General features: G+C 35.8%; 2 protein-coding genes across 6 annotated transcripts in view; both read left to right on the top strand.

Annotated features, from left to right (window-relative positions):
- The window catches only part of LOC118273278 (pseudouridylate synthase RPUSD2-like), a 465443-nt gene extending 456829 nt beyond the window's left edge, over nt 1–8614 (top strand). For all 5 annotated transcript variants that reach the window (XM_050696231.1, XM_050696241.1, XM_050696234.1 and 2 more), the window contains 6 exons: nt 454–650; nt 1190–1387; nt 1780–1878; nt 2316–2437; nt 3734–3931; nt 4477–8614. In XM_050696231.1, coding sequence (XP_050552188.1) covers nt 454–650; nt 1190–1387; nt 1780–1878; nt 2316–2437; nt 3734–3931; nt 4477–4551 — 889 coding nt within the window. In that variant the 3' untranslated portion in view covers nt 4552–8614. The remainder of the gene's footprint in view (nt 1–453; nt 651–1189; nt 1388–1779; nt 1879–2315; nt 2438–3733; nt 3932–4476) is intronic.
- Nucleotides 8615–16491: 7877 nt separating this feature from the next.
- On the top strand, nt 16492–20933 carry LOC118273396 (caspase-3-like). Its single transcript, XM_035590344.2, has 6 exons — nt 16492–16687; nt 17663–17791; nt 18291–18427; nt 18931–19103; nt 19965–20076; nt 20635–20933. The coding sequence occupies exons 1-6, from the start codon at nt 16623–16625 to the stop codon at nt 20856–20858; spliced, it is 840 nt and encodes a 279-aa protein (XP_035446237.2). The 5' UTR covers nt 16492–16622; the 3' UTR covers nt 20859–20933.
- Nucleotides 20934–21686: the final 753 nt, after the last annotated feature.

The raw sequence follows: 21686 nt of genomic DNA, 5'->3' as shown, positions 1-21686 counted from the left end.
AAACCCTCTTCTAACCCAATTAGCGGTTTCTTTTGTCTGAAACTCTATTCACAATAACTAACCTAGAATTGTAGCAATATTTTTCTGAAATAGAAAAAAAAATCTTTGATGGTTTCTCAAAATATTTATCAGTAGACGTACAGAACTCAAAAAGCATTAGATTTTTTGTAATATGCTAACTTTAGAACTGTAGTAGGTCGCAAGTGCGACTGCCACGTAAGGTGTCTCGAGTTGAATCTCCGCGTCGAGCAAAGTATTACTGGGCATTTTACGGATTTTCGAAAATTTCTCAGTGGTAGCTCGGAATCTGGAAATGTGCTATTTATTGCAATAGCCTCATCCCCTAAAATATAAGAATAAAAGGCTCACTAGAACTATACAAATATATTACAGCCACACCCTTGTCTATTACAAACCTTTTTCATACAAAACTAACCCTCAATCTCCTTACAGTGAAGAAATCGAATGCCAAGAGCCAATAGAAGTGGTGAGCTACAAGATCGGAGTATGCAAGGTATCAGCCAAGGGCAAGGACTGCTCGACAGTGTTCAAGAGGCTAGGCTACAACACAGCCAGCAACACCAGCGTGGTGCTCTGTAAACCGAAGACAGGAAGGATGCACCAGATCAGAGTGCACTTGCAGTATTTGGGTAAGTTGTGGGTGGCTTTGGGTTTTAAAGAGTGTTCTTTTTTATGATTAGAAGAAGGAAAATAAGTTTGTGCAATGTTGCTCGTGAGTATAAGTCCTTGGCGTGACTTGAAAGTAGTTAAGTTACTTTGTCAAACAATATCTGTATCGAATAAGCTGTAAAACTTAATTAAACATGTTAATTTACTTTACAATGGGCTAGCAATCGTGCTCTTACAAAAAAAAGACAGTATACAAATATGTCTGCCACCATCATCCTCATTAAAGTAGTTTTCCACCAGAGATGTGCTACGTAGCTATGCTGCGATGTAATAGCTGTCACTAAGCTATGTATCGGTGTGAGCAGTATACTGATACTAAACTATACGCAGCATTTGATGGATGATAGATAGTGCGAGTAGTGCTAAACTATGTGTGATGACCAATGAATAATGTTTGGTGGAAGCCAAACGCATCCATACCAACGTAAACATAGCACATCTCTGATGGAAAATCATCCTCACATTTTACTCATATTATTATAACACTATCTCCAAACAGGTTACCCAGTAGTCAACGATCCTCTCTACAACCACCCCGTATTTGGACCCCTTCGAGGAAAGGGGGGTGACACGGGTGGCAAGTCTGATGAGCAGCTGGTCAGAGACCTGATCGCCATCCACAATGCTGAGAACTGGCTCGGAGTAGACGCTGCTGATGATGATCTGCTGTTCTCTAAACCAGTGTCTGATGATAAAGGTAGGATTTTAATAGCTTTTGTTACTGAAGTCGAAGGTGAGAATTTGATGGATAGCCCCAGCGCGCGGTTACAAATCAAAAAAACTAATTTTACACCAAATAAGAAGGAGCAATCGCGTGAATATAACGAAAAAAATATGCATGATGCGTGCTGCATGCGACAGGGAAACGGAAAATATGCGGTTAAAGGTTAGACAATGATTTGACTTAATGAATAGAATTAAATGTCTAGATGTCCAAAACCATATTTACTTCAATGATTCATTTTTTATTTGAGCTTCTATTCTAATTTCCTTTTTTTATTTTGCGGCTGATTTACTTAAAGGCAGTCGACAATCAGCAGTTTGATTGCTGATATTGATGGCAAAGCTTATGACCATTCCATTCAACAGTTGGTGAGGATGACTGCGACACTGGACCAGCCTCCAGGGAATCGTCTCCAAGGCTCGAGTCTCCCGCTCCAGGAGTCACACCATCCTCCATCATGACCCGTAAGTTTACTAGAAAACCTTACGTTTGTGGGTCTTTGAAACTTTCATTTCTTAATTGAAGTATTGGAAGACCAAAATTAAGCAGTTTTTTGTTAGCCCCCCAATTATGAAAAGCATTAGACCTCTTTTTACCTATTACGCACAATATTTTTATTCAATTTTTAAACAAGGTTACAGAACGGGACTAGAGAAATTAGGTCCTTTTTCTATAATAAAGAACTTGATTCAAGGTTCCGAAATATTTTTTTATTTCTATAACAACATCCAAATCACATCAAGCTCTGTCTCCTGAACTAGGCAATGCCTTTATCTCAAGAGGCAGTACCTTTCCATAACATTTTCATAAAAGTAGTGTTTATAGTACAGAATATACCACTTTTGTGAAAAAAAAAAGTTTCCTTTACCCTTTATATGCTCATCAGCCCTTTCTTCCCCAGCAACGCTGCCCAGCCCGTCAAGTGGTGCTGAAGCTCCATCGGAGGTGAACTCACCGGTGTGCACCCTGGCTCCATCACCGGTCGCCTCTCCATCCTTCAATGAAGACTCTAATGATGCCAAGGTATGGATGAAAAGATGGTCTATCAATATGGTACTTTTAGAAGACTATAATATAAATACATGTATTGACACAGGATGGCGCTATATTGTGGTTTCTTTTACGTCGAAAAGAAACCATCTTTTCAAGACTTGTGAATGTGGTACATATCTATAATTGGCATTAGCACATGAGCTTGTGTCTCCATCTTGTTTTTTGGTGTTGTTTGGTAATGTTGGTGTTTATTCTGTTGACGTGACTTAATATCACTGAATTCAATTCAAGTTTCTACCAATAGCATAAAGCAATAGCAATAACAGCAGATAATTAAGGGTACAAAGTTGATAGAATAGGTAATTGGTCAGCCTATTCTGATACAATTAAAAAAACCTTTTGAAATTAACTCAACCCCTCATCCTAAGAATTGCATTTTTGTAACTATAAACAAAATAAGTCAAATCTAAGTCACTATATACAATCCTAAACTTTACTTCCAAAGCCTAAATCAATGCCCGCAACGCGTTAACATTAGCCTAGAGCCTAATTGCTGATCCTAACTAGATTTGTAGAATTAGTTCGGCCTAGAGGTACCCTAGGATACATCTGTTAAACCTAACCCATGTTATTTGGATAAAGTGGTGGTAGAGTAGAGTAATACGTGGAAAATACCAGATACTTACTACACGTTACTATAGTAAATAGATGATCCTAAAAATAATTATCAATCTTGCATATAACTAATTATAAATGTCGTGGTAACCCGGAGATTTAAGACACCCGCTTCTCATGCATGAGGGTGCGGGTTTGAAACCTACCAACGGCAAGTACCAATGTCACTTTTTCCGACTTTCTAAGATTATTCAGATACCACAGACAAACGGTGAAGGAAAACGATATATGAGTATGTAATGGTAGTAACAATTATATCATTATTATGGTAAAGATACAATGGCTATATCGGTTAGGAATGCACACCTTTTTTAGCTTAGTTGTTTTCAATCCACATTGGCTTCAGATCCAGGTTCGGCTGAATAGTTTCCTTATTTTACGGAGTAGAGTGGCTCACAAGCGAACGGATTATCTGATGGTAAGCAATCAGCACTACCCATAGACACCAGCAATACCAGAAGAGTTACAACTGCATCGCCAAGCTTTTAAAAGAGTACCGACAAATTGTATCAGAGCGTTTAACACATTGAATGCCGTGGTGGTCACCGGTGACCGACGTTAGCGGAGGATTTGCCTTCAACAGTTTTCTATTGGCAGTCAAAGACTTAACAAAATGATTTTATTATAAACCTTTAAAATTGTCTTCAACAGTCAGACAAGGTGACGGTGGCGACGCAAACAGGCTGCACTCCGGCGGCCTCAAGCCAGGCGGCTGGCCTGGCTAGCAGCTCGGCGAGTGGTTCCACCGACGCACTGTCCTCCGACCCTCACTGCTACGAGTGCCGCGTGAGGTACAGGGACCCCAGGCCCCGCGACCTCGTCATGTATCTACATGCGTGGAAGTACAAGGTTGGTGTTCAATTTAAGGGTTCAGGGTGATTTACTTGAGTTGTTATTATTAAAAGAACTTTGGTGCTAACGTCAAAGTCGACTCATTTATTCCAATTAGACCATTAATAGGTACTTTTGAATCGTCAACAAATAAAGCAAATAAAGAAATAAATAATAATCTGTCAGTCTGTCCGTCAGTGAAGCTAAGTGCTCGTTCCAAAATGTAGCTTCGAATGGAGAAGAACGAATTAGAAACTCCATTCGTGTCACTTTTAAAAAATATATGTTTAATGACATATTTATTTATGCTACACAAGTATGCTTTCGGTTGAAACAAATTACCGATGTTACATAACCCAAAACCTCTGGATTGACCTGAAAAAAAACTTATTTGAAAAAACTACCTACTAATTGGATAATCCAAAGATTTTAGTTCCTTAGCCAAAGATCTCAAGTGAGTATTTAATTTCGCAGAGGAGAAGAAAAAAAATCTAGAAAATTAAGCTTCTTAAAAATAAATGTATAATCAAAATAATTAACGTCCCAATTACTATTTCTCACAGGGACCCGGCTGGGAGTACGAAACTGAGTTGCCACAATGGGCGAGCATCGACTGGGAGGAACCAGAAAGTTCATAGTTACAGGAATTGACACCACTGTGGAAGCGCCTCGCATCATCACTGTCTATCAAGAATTATTAAAATAGATTGTTTCATTAAAATTGTACACTATTGTTTTGTCAATAATTTGTTTATTTTTAAATATTTTGTGGCCTAGTTAAAAGTAAATACTGTATTTCATTGTATTATTTTTTCTTTTTGTACAATTGCATATAAAAATATTAGTAGCGTAAAAATCTTGGTATGAAAAGTGATCAAGTACCAAATAGCGAGGCGCTAAATTACTTGGCTGTTACTTTTACAGTGCTCTACGGTAAGTTTTGTAATTTAACATAAGTGAGAGTTAGTATAAGAATAAAGTTATTTTATCAACGTTGAAAATCGCAGTTCAGTAAACAACATTGAATTAAATTTTAGTCAACTTTAGAGCACATTTCGATTTTTCTCCTTAAATGACATTTTTTATTTTTATTCTTTCTTAGATTTATTTCATTTTGTCACTTTAGTTCCTATCGGCCTAATTCGGTCAAGCTTTTAGTGACGTAGTTATTGTAAGGGAAATGTAACAATTTGTAATATGTACCATTAAAATAGTTATATTGCTTAAACGAGGCAGGGTCAGAACCACAATCATAAATGAATTATATTAAAATGATAATCATTTTTAATAAAAAAAAGAAACAATGGGATAGCTCTTCTAATCTTACGACGGAATTGGAATTTGGCTCTTTTTTGAATAGCCCGCCAAATGTCAGTCGACGAAATGACAGCGTCATTTTTTAAATTGTTAAAATTCGAATGTGACTATCGAATAATCGTTTAGTCGATTTTAAAACGTTTGAGAGTGAAACAATTTCATTTCAACTAAATATGAATATTGGACCACTGCGATATTTTCTTATTATCTTGAAAAAAATATATTAATAGGACCACTGTTTAATAGAAAAGCTATCTCTGTAATATTAGATGCGTACGTTTTACAATAAATGCATAGGTAAATTATTGATAAAATAAACAATAAAAAAATTATAATGTCGCATTTTTGTAGATGGTGTTTCTAGCAAAACCATCAATTTTGGCTTCCATAGTTTTGAAGTAGTGATTTAAATATTTGATGAAAAAAAAAAATATAATACTTACCGTAAAATTTTGTACTTTACATACATCAGGATAATATAAAATTTTGAATATTCATTACTGACGATAGAGGGCAGTTGTGATATGCATTTAATGTATCTTATGTTATAATAACATCGATTAAAAGACAGCTTTCGTAACGGTTTTTTTAAACATGACCATAGATTAAAGACAATATTGTATTCCGCAAGTCAGTTCAAAGCAGCAGATTCGAAAGACATGTAAAAAAATCGTTTGTTCTTTTTTCTTTTTAAGTTTTTCATGTGTGTAGGGTTAAGTAAGAGGCGTACAATACCCTTAGTATAAGTTTGCTTTAAGTTTAGAGTAATCGAAACGTGAGCGAGTTCGGCGGTCTGATTGGTTAGTTCATTTGCACCGGCCAATCAGAGCGCCGAACGCGCTTTCGTTTCGATCTCGTTAAACGTAAATCAAACTCATACTAAGGGTACAGTTTTGTTTTTTTTTAAACTGACATGGTCACTAACACTATCATTAGAACTTAAGACGGGATATTTACCATGTTTATTTATGTCTATGAGTTTCCGATATTTCGGCACTGTTGCAAGCGCCATGATCACGGATGAACTGACATAAATAAACATGGTAGATATTCCGTCTTAAGTTCTAATGGCAGTTTTGTTTTTAGTCAAATTTTGAAAGAAAAGGTTTCTATTCCTTTTTGTATGTATCCTTGCCAGATCCAGTTTTTATATTTCTGTTTTATTTATAAAATTGGATTGTTTGAAATTTTCTTAAAAAACGCGGGAACGTGTATAATCGTTTGTATATCTATTAGTGTATTGTAGTTTTAAAAATGTAAAAGACATTTTCTTGTGACTCTGTGGTTTTTATGTGCGATACTTTTTTAATGTTGAAAAAAATAAGTCATGAATAGCTAAGCTTAAAAATCGATTAATCGGTTAAAAAACCTGTAAAAATCGGTTCAAATCGATTAATCGGTTAAAAAATCTGTAAAAATCGGTTCAAATCGATTAATCGGTTAAAAATCCTTAAAAATCGGTTTTGTTGATCATCTTATTTTATAAATAGTTGAATAAAAGGTATCGCATGTAAAATCGACTATAATTATTATATTACTCTCACGAGCTTTTGTAATATTAGTTTGATATATAAAAAAATATATATTTTTCTTATTCTAACGTAGTGGTAGCGAGCGATATACATTGTTTTTGTTATTATTGTGAAATTGATTATGATTCTGGAATAAAATTCGTTTCATCTTTAATACGAGTAACAAAATTATTATTATAACCCTCTTTTTTCGAAATTCTCTCCGATTTTCTGTTAAATGTTAAATGAAGCAAGTATCTTTATAAATTGGGAAAAATACTTATTTTTTCTGTTATACGGACCTTATTCCATGTCATAACAATTTCTCTGTTATTGCTATCGGCTATACATGTACATACGCTGATTGTTATAGCTAATCATTCAAGCTAAATCATGCTGGCCAATCATAATCTGTTTTGGGAACAAAACCATTGATTAAATTAAGAAACGAAATGTTTTTGAGTATAAAAGGAAAAGTATATTAAAAAAAAAGTCATACAAAATACCTCTGTTTTAGTTCAATAATCCAAATATTTGTGTTTTAATTTTTTTTATATATTATAATATAGAACATTGTAAAATACTGTAGTGTTTACAAAATAAGATATTGTCTGTGGCATATCACCTAGGTACCACTCGAAAGTTGTTTAATCTGTTGATTATATTAAAAAAATACTAAAATTTTTGACTTTGGTAACTATCAGACGATCTCGAGACTACGGTTTGAGATTAGACAGTGACACTAAATAAGATTAATCTCAATTTAATCAACAGATCAAACAATTTTCATCCAGAAATATATTGTTGTATTTTTATATAGTATGTAAGACCCGTTCATATATAAATACATTATAATATGTACTACTGTTACACGTAAAGTGAATTACAGAACGATAATTGAGCTTGAAGAAAGGCTGGCGATGTATTTGCGATTTTTAATTTCAATTTTACGACACACTTGCGACTTTCTAATCGCAACCACACGAAAAAAAAGTAACAAAGAAAATTACCTTCGCTTTTTAGTGAAAACAAGAATAAGTTGAAAAGAAACATTTTAAATTATTTTCATCGCGCTGTCGATTAATTTATTTATAAGAAAAATTTTCATGTGCCTTCTCAAAATAATGGTAAAAAAAGGTAAAGATAAAATTGTAAAATGTTTTTAATTACAGTTACATAATAATTGTTACACTTTTTAACATAAGTAGTGTTACATTTGGCACTGTCGAGCTTTTTATTGTTAAATGTAGGTAGAGGACTGCGCGGGACAAGTGTCACACAGAAAATAGAGAATTGGAATAAATAGAAACATTTGTAAAACAAAAAAAAATATTACACATTAAATAAATCGATTTATTGGGCTATTTGTGGCCTTTACTGAAATTTTAATGGCCTATTAACGTGATATTTAATAATAAAAAATTAAAGACCGAACATATAAAAAAGTAGTTGTTTTAGAACCTAAAAAAACGTGTCCTCTACTCTCATTGAAAAAAAATGCTCGTTTTTGGCACAATTTTGCAAAAAAAACAACGTTGACGTTTGTGATTATATTTTGCATAATTTTAAGTTTATTTTTTGTAACGATTTTTTTTCGTTTTTTCGATTTTTTCGTATTTTTTTCGTATTTTTTCGTAATTACCTAGTATTGTCATTGTGGTCGTGTCAATCGTGCCATAATATTGAAGCTTGCGTTTAATTTTGTTGGCACAAGATGTGTTGTATTATTTGAACGATGACAAAATGAAAGACAATTTGTTAATTTAATAAGTATTTCGTAATTAAGAATATAATAGCGTTTCCTTCTTTAGATTCGTGTTATAAGAATTCATGTTTCCACTTAAATTTAATTAGAATAAAAATCATCATTGAATTTGATTGTTTTATTTTATTTCTTGGAACCTCATACACAACCTTACTCGGAAAAACACAAAAAAGTAAATGGTAATAATTATTAATAACAGGATAAATATAAATATAATTTTATTAAACTGACTGCCACATTGGTCTAGTTGTCGCAAGTGCGTCTGCCGGACAAAGGGTCTCGGGTTCAATTCCCGGGTCAGGCAAAGTATTACTGGGTTGCTTTTTTCGGTTTTCTAAAATTTTCACCCCCATTACATGGGACTTATAAATGGTGAAAAGTGGATGTACATTGTATAGGGACATTATACCATAACGTGCACCTCTGCCTAGCCGGAGATAAAAGGCGTGACAATGCATAATAATAAAAATAACAAATCTAAACTAAAAAATTATAGACAAACTTTTCGTCAAAACCAGAACCCAAATAACCCTAATCATAATAATAAAAATACAAAAAAAAAAGAAACCATTACCAAAATGAAGGGCAAAAGGGTACACTCGTTAGCAACTAAATAAGTACCAAATACGTGTTCCAATAGTGTCGGATCACTTGCTATTAACTGGAGAGGTGACCCTAGCGTCTAGTTTCAATTACGTGTCCGACTCGAGTGGATAGCACTTTCATTGAAATTGAAGTATCTATCTTGGAAACGTTGAATGTCTGGCGAAATTGGGGAAAGAATGGCTCTAGACTAGAGCCTCTAGTATTTCATATTGATTAAATGATTAAGGACACACTACAATGATATTTAATGGGTAACGGTTTTATTTTTACATTAATTGCTTAGATTTTGCTGTTCAAGTAGATACTACTTTAGCTAGCTACGTCGCTATTCACCAGACACACAAAAAAAATCACTTACACAAGTAAAGGAATCTCTCAAAAGTGAGGGACGGCAAAATAGGGGCGGCGCACCGCTTCGACGGCGAAAATTTAAAAGATGCCACCTAAAGCTAACCTAACCTAACCTGACCTAAACCTAACCTAAACCTAACCTAAACCTAACCTAAACCTAACCTAAACCTAACCTAAACCTAACCTAAACCTAACCTAAACCTAACCTAAACCTAACCTAAACCTAACCTAAACCTAACCTAAACCTAACCTAAACCTAACCTAAACCTAACCTAAACCTAACCTAAACCTAACCTAAACCTAACCTAAACCTAACCTAAACCTAACCTAAACCTAACCTAAACCTAACCTAAACCTAACCTAAACCTAACCTAAACCTAACCTAAACCTAACCTAAACCTAACCTAAACCTAACCTAAACCTAACCTAAACCTAACCTAAACCTAACCTAAACCTAACCTAAACCTAACCTAAACCTAACCTAAACCTAACCTAAACCTAACCTAAACCTAACCTAAACCTAACCTAAACCTAACCTAAACCTAACCTAAACCTAACCTAAACCTAACCTAAACCTAACCTAAACCTAACCTAAACCTAACCTAAACCTAACCTAAACCTAACCTAAACCTAACCTAAACCTAACCTAAACCTAACCTAAACCTAACCTAAACCTAACCTAAACCTAACCTAAACCTAACCTAAACCTAACCTAAACCTAACCTAAACCTAACCTAAACCTAACCTAAACCTAACCTAAACCTAACCTAAACCTAACCTAAACCTAACCTAAACCTAACCTAAACCTAACCTAAACCTAACCTAAACCTAACCTAAACCTAACCTAAACCTAACCTAAACCTAACCTAAACCTAACCTAAACCTAACCTAAACCTAACCTAAACCTAACCTAAACCTAACCTAAACCTAACCTAAACCTAACCTAAACCTAACCTAAACCTAACCTAAACCTAACCTAAACCTAACCTAAACCTAACCTAAACCTAACCTAAACCTAACCTAAACCTAACCTAAACCTAACCTAAACCTAACCTAAACCTAACCTAAACCTAACCTAAACCTAACCTAAACCTAACCTAAACCTAACCTAAACCTAACCTAAACCTAACCTAAACCTAACCTAAACCTAACCTAAACCTAACCTAAACCTAACCTAAACCTAACCTAAACCTAACCTAAACCTAACCTAAACCTAACCTAAACCTAACCTAAACCTAACCTAAACCTAACCTAAACCTAACCTAAACCTAACCTAAACCTAACCTAAACCTAACCTAAACCTAACCTAAACCTAACCTAAACCTAACCTAAACCTAACCTAAACCTAACCTAAACCTAACCTAAACCTAACCTAAACCTAACCTAAACCTAACCTAAACCTAACCTAAACCTAACCTAAACCTAACCTAAACCTAACCTAAACCTAACCTAAACCTAACCTAAACCTAACCTAAACCTAACCTAAACCTAACCTAAACCTAACCTAAACCTAACCTAAACCTATATATAGCTTGGGCTTTTTCGAGGCTAATTTGGCTTTATCCTCCAGATGACCACAGAACTGGCCGTAGCGGCGAAACAGCTAGATCGGCCCTAAAGGTCGTCAACATACTTAGCTATAAAATATAAACTTAAACACAGTAACTGTACTTATAAAACCCTTATCACTTAACCTAAACTCAATATTGGAGTACACTTGACACCTTAAAATACCTTCGTAAGGTCTAAAGGTGTAAAGGCGAGGCTACAACACAGCGTTGCGACGACGCATCGCAAACGCACGTCATAAAAACTTCCTCGCATTGTACGACAAGACAGCTAAACATCAGTTCATTATCTAGGAAATAACAATGAATGAATTGGTTTATACCATAATAAGCCGGTAAACTTGCTGACGGATCACCTCATGGGAAGCAATCGCCCTCGCCCATGGACACCCGGTACACCAGAGGCGTTATAAGTGCGTTTCCGGGCTTTTTTGTGGTGTAGGAATTTAAGGGTTGTTGGGGAATCGGAAATTGGAAAGATTGGGAAGGGGTCAATTTGGCTTTCGGTAACCTCACACACAACGAAACACAACGCAAACGTTGTTTCACGTCGGTTTTTTGTGAGGCCGTGGTATCACTCCAGTTGAGCCGAAAGCATGACTCGCACACACTTAACTTTAACGCATTTAATAGGGTACCGTACCATTAGTGCAAAAATTGGAAGAAAATCCTAAGTAATTTTCGATAAAGACAGGAAAATGACGATTTATTTGTACGTTCCACGACGCGATCGGCGACTTGTCGCAAATATGTGCGGTGCGTCGTCACTCACCCTAAGGTCTAAGTGAAGTTTTGAGGTCAGTTTGATACAAGTATCATCACGATTCTACCTTTGATGGGTAGACAGAAGTGGTGGATAACTTGTTAACAATGATAATGAGCCTCTTAAACGAAAATAGCTTTTAATGGTAAGGGTATAAAGTGCGTTTTGATGTTAGGAAATAGATGGTTTATTAGTTACTTACTTAAGAAATGAATTAACCACGTAAGGTCAGTTAGACAATAGATATAAATAGACAGAATAAAATATTGCACATATTACTCCCTACAATAAATTCACAGGTGTGTACTAATTCTTACAATGAGCTTGGGTTTAAAAAAGTTGCGCGTGGCGTAAAGCCTATGATTATATAGTATCTAGACCTTACAAGTGCATTTCCGGCCTACTTTTGGTGGTTTAGGAATTTAAGGGTTGTTGGGTATTAGGGAGGTAATTGGGCCTCTGGTAACCTCACACACAACGAAACCGTTGTTTTACATAGGTTTTCTTTGAGGCCCTGGTATCACGTCGGCCAGCCCATTCGTGCCGAAACATGACTGTCATACACTTAAATGAATTTAATAGGGTGGCATTATGAGAAAAAATGGACAGAAGATTCTAGGTAATTTTAGATAAGGACAGGAACGCAACGACTTTTTTAAGCCATCCAATGACTTTTCCCGCCTTGGGCGAGGCTAGAGTTGGGGTGTTCCTACTCCTGCTCTTCGAGCCGGAGCCGTGGTAACTCGCTAAGCAATCCGCAGCTCCGGGTCGTTAGGAGACTGGAGAGTGATAAAAGCTGATTTTTAGGCAAAGACACGAGTAGCACCTAGTGTACGTAATTCTATTTAGATCCAGTGACCTCACAAATGACCGAGTTCTGAAACACATGATATATTATGTACCTTTAACTTAACCTAACATGTCACACCCAACTCAAGTGATATGAAAAATACATAAATACTGGTCAAAGAAGGCTAACAAAAAAGGGGTCTCGGATTTAATTCCTGGATTGAAGAAAGTGTCTGAAATTTGAACAAATTATTTTCCAGAAATAGCACTGAATCTTGAATTGTGTCTAGTTTCCCACGAACTGCCTCGTAGGTCCATTGGTTTGAAGTACAGATGGGGTCCAGTAGGGCTGATGCCTGATCCGGACTAGCGGACTAACTAGCGGGTTTACCAGACCTCCGTCTTGAAAAGCAGGAGTAGAAATGGGGTGGTTTTTAGTCAGTAAGAGTCTAACACTCCCTCTCGCCTAGCCCAAGGCGGGAGAAGTCATTCAGTCACGACTTACCCCTCCAAGAGCGACGATTTTAAGTCTACAATTATAACTTGAAGAAGGCACCAGGTCCTCTTAGACCAACACCGGAACCCCCATGGTGCATATAGTGACCACCGGACACAATGCTAGACTCAGTTCGTACTGAAAATTTTTACCTACAGATACCTAGTTTCCTATACATCGAGAAAAAGAATCTCTTCAATTCCTGACCCGGAAATCGAACCCTAACTCCACTATCGCTGGTTTGAATTTTTACAACATGTAACATAATGCCATTTTTTCCAACAAATTGTTTTAAAGAAACAAAACGAATTAATGAAAGCTGTTGGAGCATAAAATGTAAGAACTGAAAACGTATAATCAGGGTTGCGTGACCCCCTCTGCCGACCCCTTAAAGGAAGTGTCGTGATGGATGACGTCACAGTTACTATGCAGGATTTTTTTTTTATTTTGTTTTCCCTTAGGGTTGGCGCGTTGAAGCCTTTTGTCGGATGATACGGGTGCCGGGTGTTGCTATAATTTGAATATACGCGTGAAATTGTTTTTTTAAGTGGAGTTTTTAAAACATATTACATCGTGTTAGCACAAATAGGTATACATACAGGGTGTCCCTGAAATCGACGTCCAACGGCCATTAGATGATCAGCAAGGTTCCAACTGTTATCAGAAAAATATAAAAAAAAATCTAAGTCCTACAGTTTTTAAATTACAGTGACTTATGTGTTATCCACAAAAAAGTACACCCTGTGCCAGTCTTTTGTCTCTAGTTGCTACAAATCTTTATTTTTTCGTCTGCAGTCTTCCTTACATTATCCTGAATAGTGCTCCAGTAATATGGAATCATAAATTCTTAGCCAACTGCTTTAGATTGGAAAACATTGTTAGTTTTAGAGGAACCAAATACTCTGAATAAAATTTTCACCTTACTTTAAGTGACTGTTCTGAATAAATTATGTATGGCGCTAGTAGTGGCAAATTTCACCAAAGTTGGCGCATTTAATAAGGATTATAAAATGGTATAGCACTTTGCAAATTATTTCTTAAATTCGACACAAAAAAAGATTTTTCAACGAAACTCCGTTTCGATGAATTTATTTGAACTTACTAATAGTTCTTCTAGTATACTCAAATCATACGTTACAACCTCGTATGTACTAGACAACACTTTGCAAGCGATTTGTTATCATCATGTTGAAAATCAGCGAGGATCTCTTGTCAAACAATATTAATAATAATGTAAGGAAGACTGCAGACGAAAAAATAAAGATTTGTAGCAACAAGAGTCAAAAGACTGGCACAGGGTGTACTTTTTCGTGGATAACACATAAGTCACTGTAATTTAAAAACTGTAAGACTTAGAATTTTTTTTATATTTTTCTGATAACATTTGGAACCTTGCCGATCATCTGGTGCCTGTTGGACGTCGACTTCAGGGACACCCTGTATAAAAATACCGCGTAACTATAGCTACACATTGCAAAGAAGGTTGTATTCACAAATAATACAACCGACTGCCTCGTTAGTCGAGTCAAGTCCGAGACAAGGGGTTCGATTCCCGGGCCTGGCTAAGTATTACTAGGTTTTTATCGGTTTTCCGAAATTGATGTTCCGGGTCTGGGAGTGATATGTATGTGAACTTGTAGGTATCACACTTATATTATGCTTGTAAACGCACCCACAACACAGGAGAAAAAACTACCGTGAGACAACGCTTAAAAAAATAACCTAGAAACAACAACTTACAGAAAAAACAATATTACCTAATATCTAGCAAACATAAGCTCCTTAATGGATTCATAAATTATTCACAAACTAATCTTTCACAAGTAAGACAAAAATATATTTATAAATATATCACGTAAACTCTGTGCCAGCCCTACATCGAATACTACTTACTCTCTGACACGTATCAGAATGACATGTCTAACTCTAACATGTATCAGAATGACATTACTAGGACTAACACGACATATAATAATAATCAGAATTGTGTTTGTTTTTATGTTAACATAGAAGGGAAGAGAGAAAATACACTAATATTAGACTGGACATGTACGACTACTGAATATGAACAAGGGGTTCGATCTATGGATTAAGCAAGCAAAGTATATTTTTGTATTAACTATTGTGGGACGTACTAAATTAACTTAAAATAACTGTTTTGCTCACGTAAATACATTGAGAAATGTACTAGATATAGTTTTGTGTCACAGAGGGCATCATCATCTCTTCATCATGAGCAGCGTGTGCAGACACTCGGTCTCGTAGTATTTAGTGTCCTATGTGTTATTTCAGCCCAAAAATCTGCCCCTGTTCCAAATTTCATCCCAATTCTTTCAGTCTTTTTGACGTGATTGAGTAACAAAACTAGGTAACAAACATACAAACTTCCCCATTTAAAATATTAGAGAGATGAGAGAGAGAGAAAATATATAAGAGAGACTTATATACCCTCAGATATTTAATCTATATACCATAAAACACAGGAAAGGTTTTGATCCATTTCTAAGAAAATTTTTAACCCAAGAAAGCAATTATACCATTACTTAGAAACACAAATTATGTTCGTACAATTTAGCCGGACCGGGTGTAAGGTTGTGAAGCGGTCGCTAATGGCACCGGACGTCCGGATCAGCCGTCAAATGAACCGGGTACAAAACCGGATGAGTTGTTCAAGACGGGAGTGATTACAGCTTGGTGTTAACCTGTACTCAGGTAAGGTAAAGTTTAAGTGCAAGGTGGTTTTTTAAGACGTAATCACATCAACAGCCTATAAGTGGCCACTGCTGACCAAAGGCCTCTTCTCAGACGAAGAAGGTTTGAGCATTAATCACCACGCTAGCTCAATGCGGGTTGGCGATTTCAAACTTATAATCAGAAATTATAAGCCCAGGTTTCCTCGCGATGTTGTCCTTCACTGTTTGTCAGTGGTGTGTAAATAATCTTAGAAAATACATATAACTCGGAAAAAGTCACATTGATATTTGCCGTTGGTAGTTTTGGAACCCTCATGCATGCATGAGAAGCGGGCGTCTTAACCCTCCAGGCCGCCACAACACGATTTTGTTTTTAATTTTAAATTACTGTTTTTTTTTGTTTTCTATTAGTTACTCTCAGTAATTATAGAAACATAGAGATTGATGCAGATTTACCTATACACTCCGGGGCTCCAGCTCAAAGCAAGAGAAGGAACGGGGTAACTTTTAGTCAGTAAGAGTCTGACACTCCCTCTCGCCTCGTCCAAGGCGGGAGAACTATAAGAAAAATCTATAAAAAAAATGATAAAATACCTAATTCAAGTTAGAACGTGTGCGTTCACGTTACCGATTGCACTCTCTATCGGTCCAATAGATAACTTTATCAATTGTTATCAAACATTCTCTTATCAGGAAACAATTTCATACTTCTATTGTCAATATTCGACTCAAAACATAGACATTCTTTCAAGTGATCGGTGTTTTTCTACTATTTTAAACATTTTAAATAGATTTTCGAGTATTTTGAGTGATTAATTTTAGTTTTTTTATAAAAGTATTGTGTGTTAAAATGGAGAATAGTGCTGAAAGTTCCGTTGACATCAAGGGTTTTAATCTAAACCCTTCCAATACCAGGTAAGTGCTACTAAAATTGTTATAGATAGGTACAGTCCCTGATCATATTATTAGACGCACCCAATTTTTTTAATATGTTTAGAGTATTTTATTGATTTATTTAAACTTCGTCACACAAATGACTGTGATTTGGAGACTTAATACCTTAAGGATTGAGATGTTTAGAGGATTCTATAATAATATTTTATATCTCATTACTTTCCTTGATAAACAGACAAACTTCGACACAAATACTTTTCAATTGAAACTAGAACATCCATAGATAAGCGTGTTGAAACAAAGAAAGTTTTAAATTTTATAATATGTAGTAAAGATATAGGAATTAATTAACACGGTAATTCTATTATTAAAAAAAATAAACACAAATAAAAAAAAAACAAAAGTTTTTCGTAACACTCATATTATGTTTAAACGTAAAATTATTGATAAAAAATGTAATATAATGTGATCAAGGATTGTAAGACTCAATGTATATTTTGTAAAAATCTTTCAAACACGAACAGCTGCTTCATTTTGTAATGCAGACAACGTACTTGTAACTCCTTTGCGGGTCCATAGGTGTCTATCTATTAAACGCAGATTTTTTAAGAATAAAGAGAAAAAGGGACAATGCCATTATATGACCTAGCAAATTATCTCCAAATTATAATAAAATTAAATCTATAATTTAAAAATAAGTCAAGTTTTCCTTCCTGACTATAACTCCAAAACGCACGAACCGATTTCCAAGGTTTTGTATTCGTTGACAAGGTCTCGGGCTCCATAAGGTGTATATTTAACAAAGAAAATTAAGGAAAAAATTCAAGAGAAAAGCAAAAAAACAGGGAAAATCGTTGGTGGCGAAACGAAGTTCGCCGGGTTTGCTAGTTTTCTATAAAGATAAACGATCGATACAAAGAATTTGAACTAAATTCGCTATTTAATTTTTAACCCAATCAGTTCATACTTACTAACATACATTTGGTAATGTTTCAGTAATCCTCTGCTGGTCCCTGACGAAGCCGGTGTGAAGTTTGATCCAAATGCCTTGTATTATGACATGACCGGTGATAAGTACCTCATAATATTGAACCAGAAAACTTTTAAGAAAACTATTTATTTCAGGTTGGTATTTATTTTATTTTTATAACTTCAAAAAAAACTCGTTTTATAAACCATTGTACGGTACTCAAAACTATTTAAGACCCAAGAAGATTATTCTACTATTATCTATTTTTATAATAACTATCGTGAGACATACTAATGCCCGAATACTCAAACGCTACTCAATTTTAAGACGCTCTCAAATGTCATTATCAATTCTTTATAAAATGACAGAGATAACACGTTATTTAAGTACAACTTAAAATTGAGTAGCGTTTGAGTATTCGGGCGTAAATTAACTAAAAATCACGGTTTACTCGCGTACATTAATAGAGAAAAGCTCTACTAGTTTCGAGTCACAGAGGGACTCTTTATTATAAGCAGCGTGCACTGATGTGGTGACGTCACGCAGCCTACTGGTTACACCGACTAGATACTATTATTTGTCAAGGTTTTTAACGGTAATGAGAATAGAACCTTACAGCCCAACTAATAAAGTCTATTTTCATAATGATTACAGAAACAAGCAGCCATCAACGAGAAATGGTACTGATAATGACGTGAAGAGTTTGAAAACCATATTCGGGGACCTAGGTTTCCAGGTCATTGTCCACAAAGACCTGGAATATTCAGACATTATCAAAAACCTAACTGCAAGTAAGTTTTTTTTAAACTTCAAACCTTTTCTGGAAATTGTAAGTTAATGAACCCAACGGTATCCGCAAGGTGTCTGGTATTAGAACTCGAAATAGGATATTTAAATGTAAATATCCTAGTTCTAATACTAGTGTTAGTGACCATGTCAGTTTAAAAACTTATAAGGTGTCTGGTAATGGTTGGATGCGTAGAGCTGAAGATCGATAAACGAACCGGTAAATGAAAAGAAAGTTCACCTGATGGTAAGCAATCTTTGCCACTCATGGACACCTGAAACATCAGAAATGCCTTTCCGGCTTTTTGGGGGTAGGAATTTAAGGGTTGTTAGGGAATCGGGGATTGGGATGATTGGGAAGGGGGGCAATTGGACCTCCAGTAACCTCACTCACACAACGAAACACAATTTAGTTAACCAATATTAATATTCTACTATTATCTATTTTAATAATAACTTTCGTGATACATACTTACTATAATAACTAAAATACGTATTCCATTTCCAGTTGCTACCAAAGATCACTCGAAGACCTCATGCATCTGCATCACAATCCTGACTCACGGAGACAAGGGGGGCGAGGTGCACGCAGCAGACCGGCCATATTTACTGTCAGATATCATGGCCATTTTCGAGAAACAGCTGAGCCTCGTCAACAAACCGAAATTGTTCTTTGTGCAGGTAGATTATGAAGCAGCTTCAAAAGACTTAAGCTTCACTGAAGTGAGTAGGATGACCTGATGTATGCAATCAGTGCCTCCTATAAAGAACATCAGAAGGGTGGCTTACTGGAATATGATCGGACTTTGGAGGTGGGAGATTGCACCTCCGGCAACCTCGCTCTTAAGGGGTATAACACAACAGAAGCATTATTTCACGCTGTTAACTGAAAAAAACGGGATATGCCTACTATTAATACACTTTTCACCATTTGTGTTATAAGTCCCATTGCCATATACTGGGCACAATTCCAGACTACGTGCTATTACTGAGAAATTTTCGAAAAACCGAATAAAGCCCAGTAATACTTTGCCCGACCCAGGAATCGAACCCGAGACCTCTTGTCCGGCAGTCGCACTTGCGACCACTCGATCAAGACAGTCGTATAATAAAGATACTTGTATTAAAATCTACAATGTGATAGGGGTTGGACTTCTAGCCCGTTAAGGCTGAGGACTACATCTAATTTTATCGACAAAAAAATAGTATGGGGGTTGAACCCCTAATTGAAAATATTGAAAAATAGTGATTTTTTCGGTAAAAATAATTCACAAATGTTTTTTTCTCACCAAAACATTATCAAACATATGAAAAAGTAATGAATAAATTAGCCAAGCTACCGTTTTTTTGTTTCTACGCCACATACAACCTTTGATATTACATAAAGTAAAAAAAAATTATTAAAATAGCCATATTTTTTTGGGGGAGGGATCTAATGAAGAGGCATCTAATTTTATCGACTTTTGTCGATAAAATTAGATGTAGTACTCAGCCTTAACGGGTTAGAAGTCTCACCCCTAGCACATTGTATACTATATATAGGCTTGCAGAGGCGCCAACACAGACGCAGGTAACACCGTAGCCCTGGACAGCGAGAGTGTGATGACTATACCCACCCACGCTGACTTCCTCGTACTGTGTTCTACTGTGGAAGGTAAGGTCCTATAATACTATAAACTAGCTACTCTCAACCAGTTTCACTCGCTCTACTCGGTTTCTATAGGTCGTAGCGTGATGTTTTATAGCCTATAACCCTAATCCTCGATATATGGACTATCCAACACAACAATAATTTTTCAAATCGAACCAGTATCTTCAGATATAAACGTGTTCAAACAAACAAACACTTCAGCTGTATATAATACTGTACCCAAACTGTAAACTGTAAATACTGTAAATATAAATGTCGATTAGAGGTTGTCCTAATATTATAGTGCTAATATTATAAATTCCAATTGTTGACACAGTCATGACAATGATACATTCATATTGTATACGGATGCTTGCATGGTGCTAGTAAACTTGTCCTTCTATAAATCTTCTTAGGGAGTGGCTCAAGATTTACAAAATATTGTTAGAGACCACTCATCAAAGTCAAAGTCTAAGTCAAAGTTATTTATTTAAAATAGACCACCAGGACGGCACTTTTGAAGTCATAATAGTCCAGTGCTATTCTAGCTACAATCTCTAATCAACATTCAATTCTCCACAGACCACTTATCCTACCGAGATATGTACGGTTCCTGGATGATCCAAGCTCTCTGCCACGTGATCAAGGAACATCATAAGGAGCTGGATCTCCTTCACATGATCACCCTCACGAACAGGAAGGTGGCTTACGAGAGGACCACCTATACTCCTTCCAATATGGCGCTGAACAATAAAAAACAAATGCCGGAGACAAGATTTACTCTCACAAAGTTGTTGAAATTTTGAGGCAGCTCCGAAGCCTGTGTGCTTCGGATGTCGCTTTTGTTAGGTATTTAGGTAATAAAGTTAGTTTTAATTGTTTGTTTTGCTTTTATTTTGTATCCTGTAATATATTTGCCTCCATAAATGTTTATAAATAGTTAACATGATTGTGTTTGAATTTCAAGTGCAGGATTGGTGTAGAGCAGCGATTAATTAAATATCAATAAAGATTCTACCCCTGGTTTAATTGTATTTTTAAACTATGTGTCTAGTCTACTAGTCTGTACCCTTAGTACGAGTTTCCTTTACGTTTAAAGTAATCAAAACGAGAGCGTGTTCAGCGCTCTCATTGGCTGGCTCGAATAAACCAACCAATTAGTGCACCAAACGCGCTCTTCTTTCGATTACTTTAAGCTTGAAGCAAACTCGTACTAAGGGTACTGATTACTGAATAATATTACTTGGAATCGTCATCAATATAAAATAATATGTTTTCGAAAAAAAAATATTTAAAATAACCCAAAACAATTATTACCTATATGTATAGTAGACACATATAACATTACACACAACACACCTAACCCAAACCAATCAAAACATTAGTTCCTTGCGGAAATTAAAACCGTGACACTTCAACAGTGCTGCCATCTTTCAAAAAAGAACGATATAAAAGAAAACTAATGACATTATCATCGCATTTAAAAGGGGACCTATCAAAATGGCCAGGAAATGAGTTGCCAGTGGCTGGTACACTTTTAATACTAATCAGAGAAGTGCGCCATTAGATGGGGAACTGATGTTAATCAAATTGTCATCAATCAAAAAACTGGTCCTTGCCATCGGGGAAAAAAG

Source organism: Spodoptera frugiperda, chromosome 1, assembly GCF_023101765.2.
Source record: "Spodoptera frugiperda isolate SF20-4 chromosome 1, AGI-APGP_CSIRO_Sfru_2.0, whole genome shotgun sequence".
Classification (NCBI taxonomy): domain Eukaryota; kingdom Metazoa; phylum Arthropoda; class Insecta; order Lepidoptera; family Noctuidae; genus Spodoptera; species Spodoptera frugiperda.
Note: the sequence above shows the minus strand (reverse complement) of the source record. Positions and strands in the feature narration are given on the sequence as shown.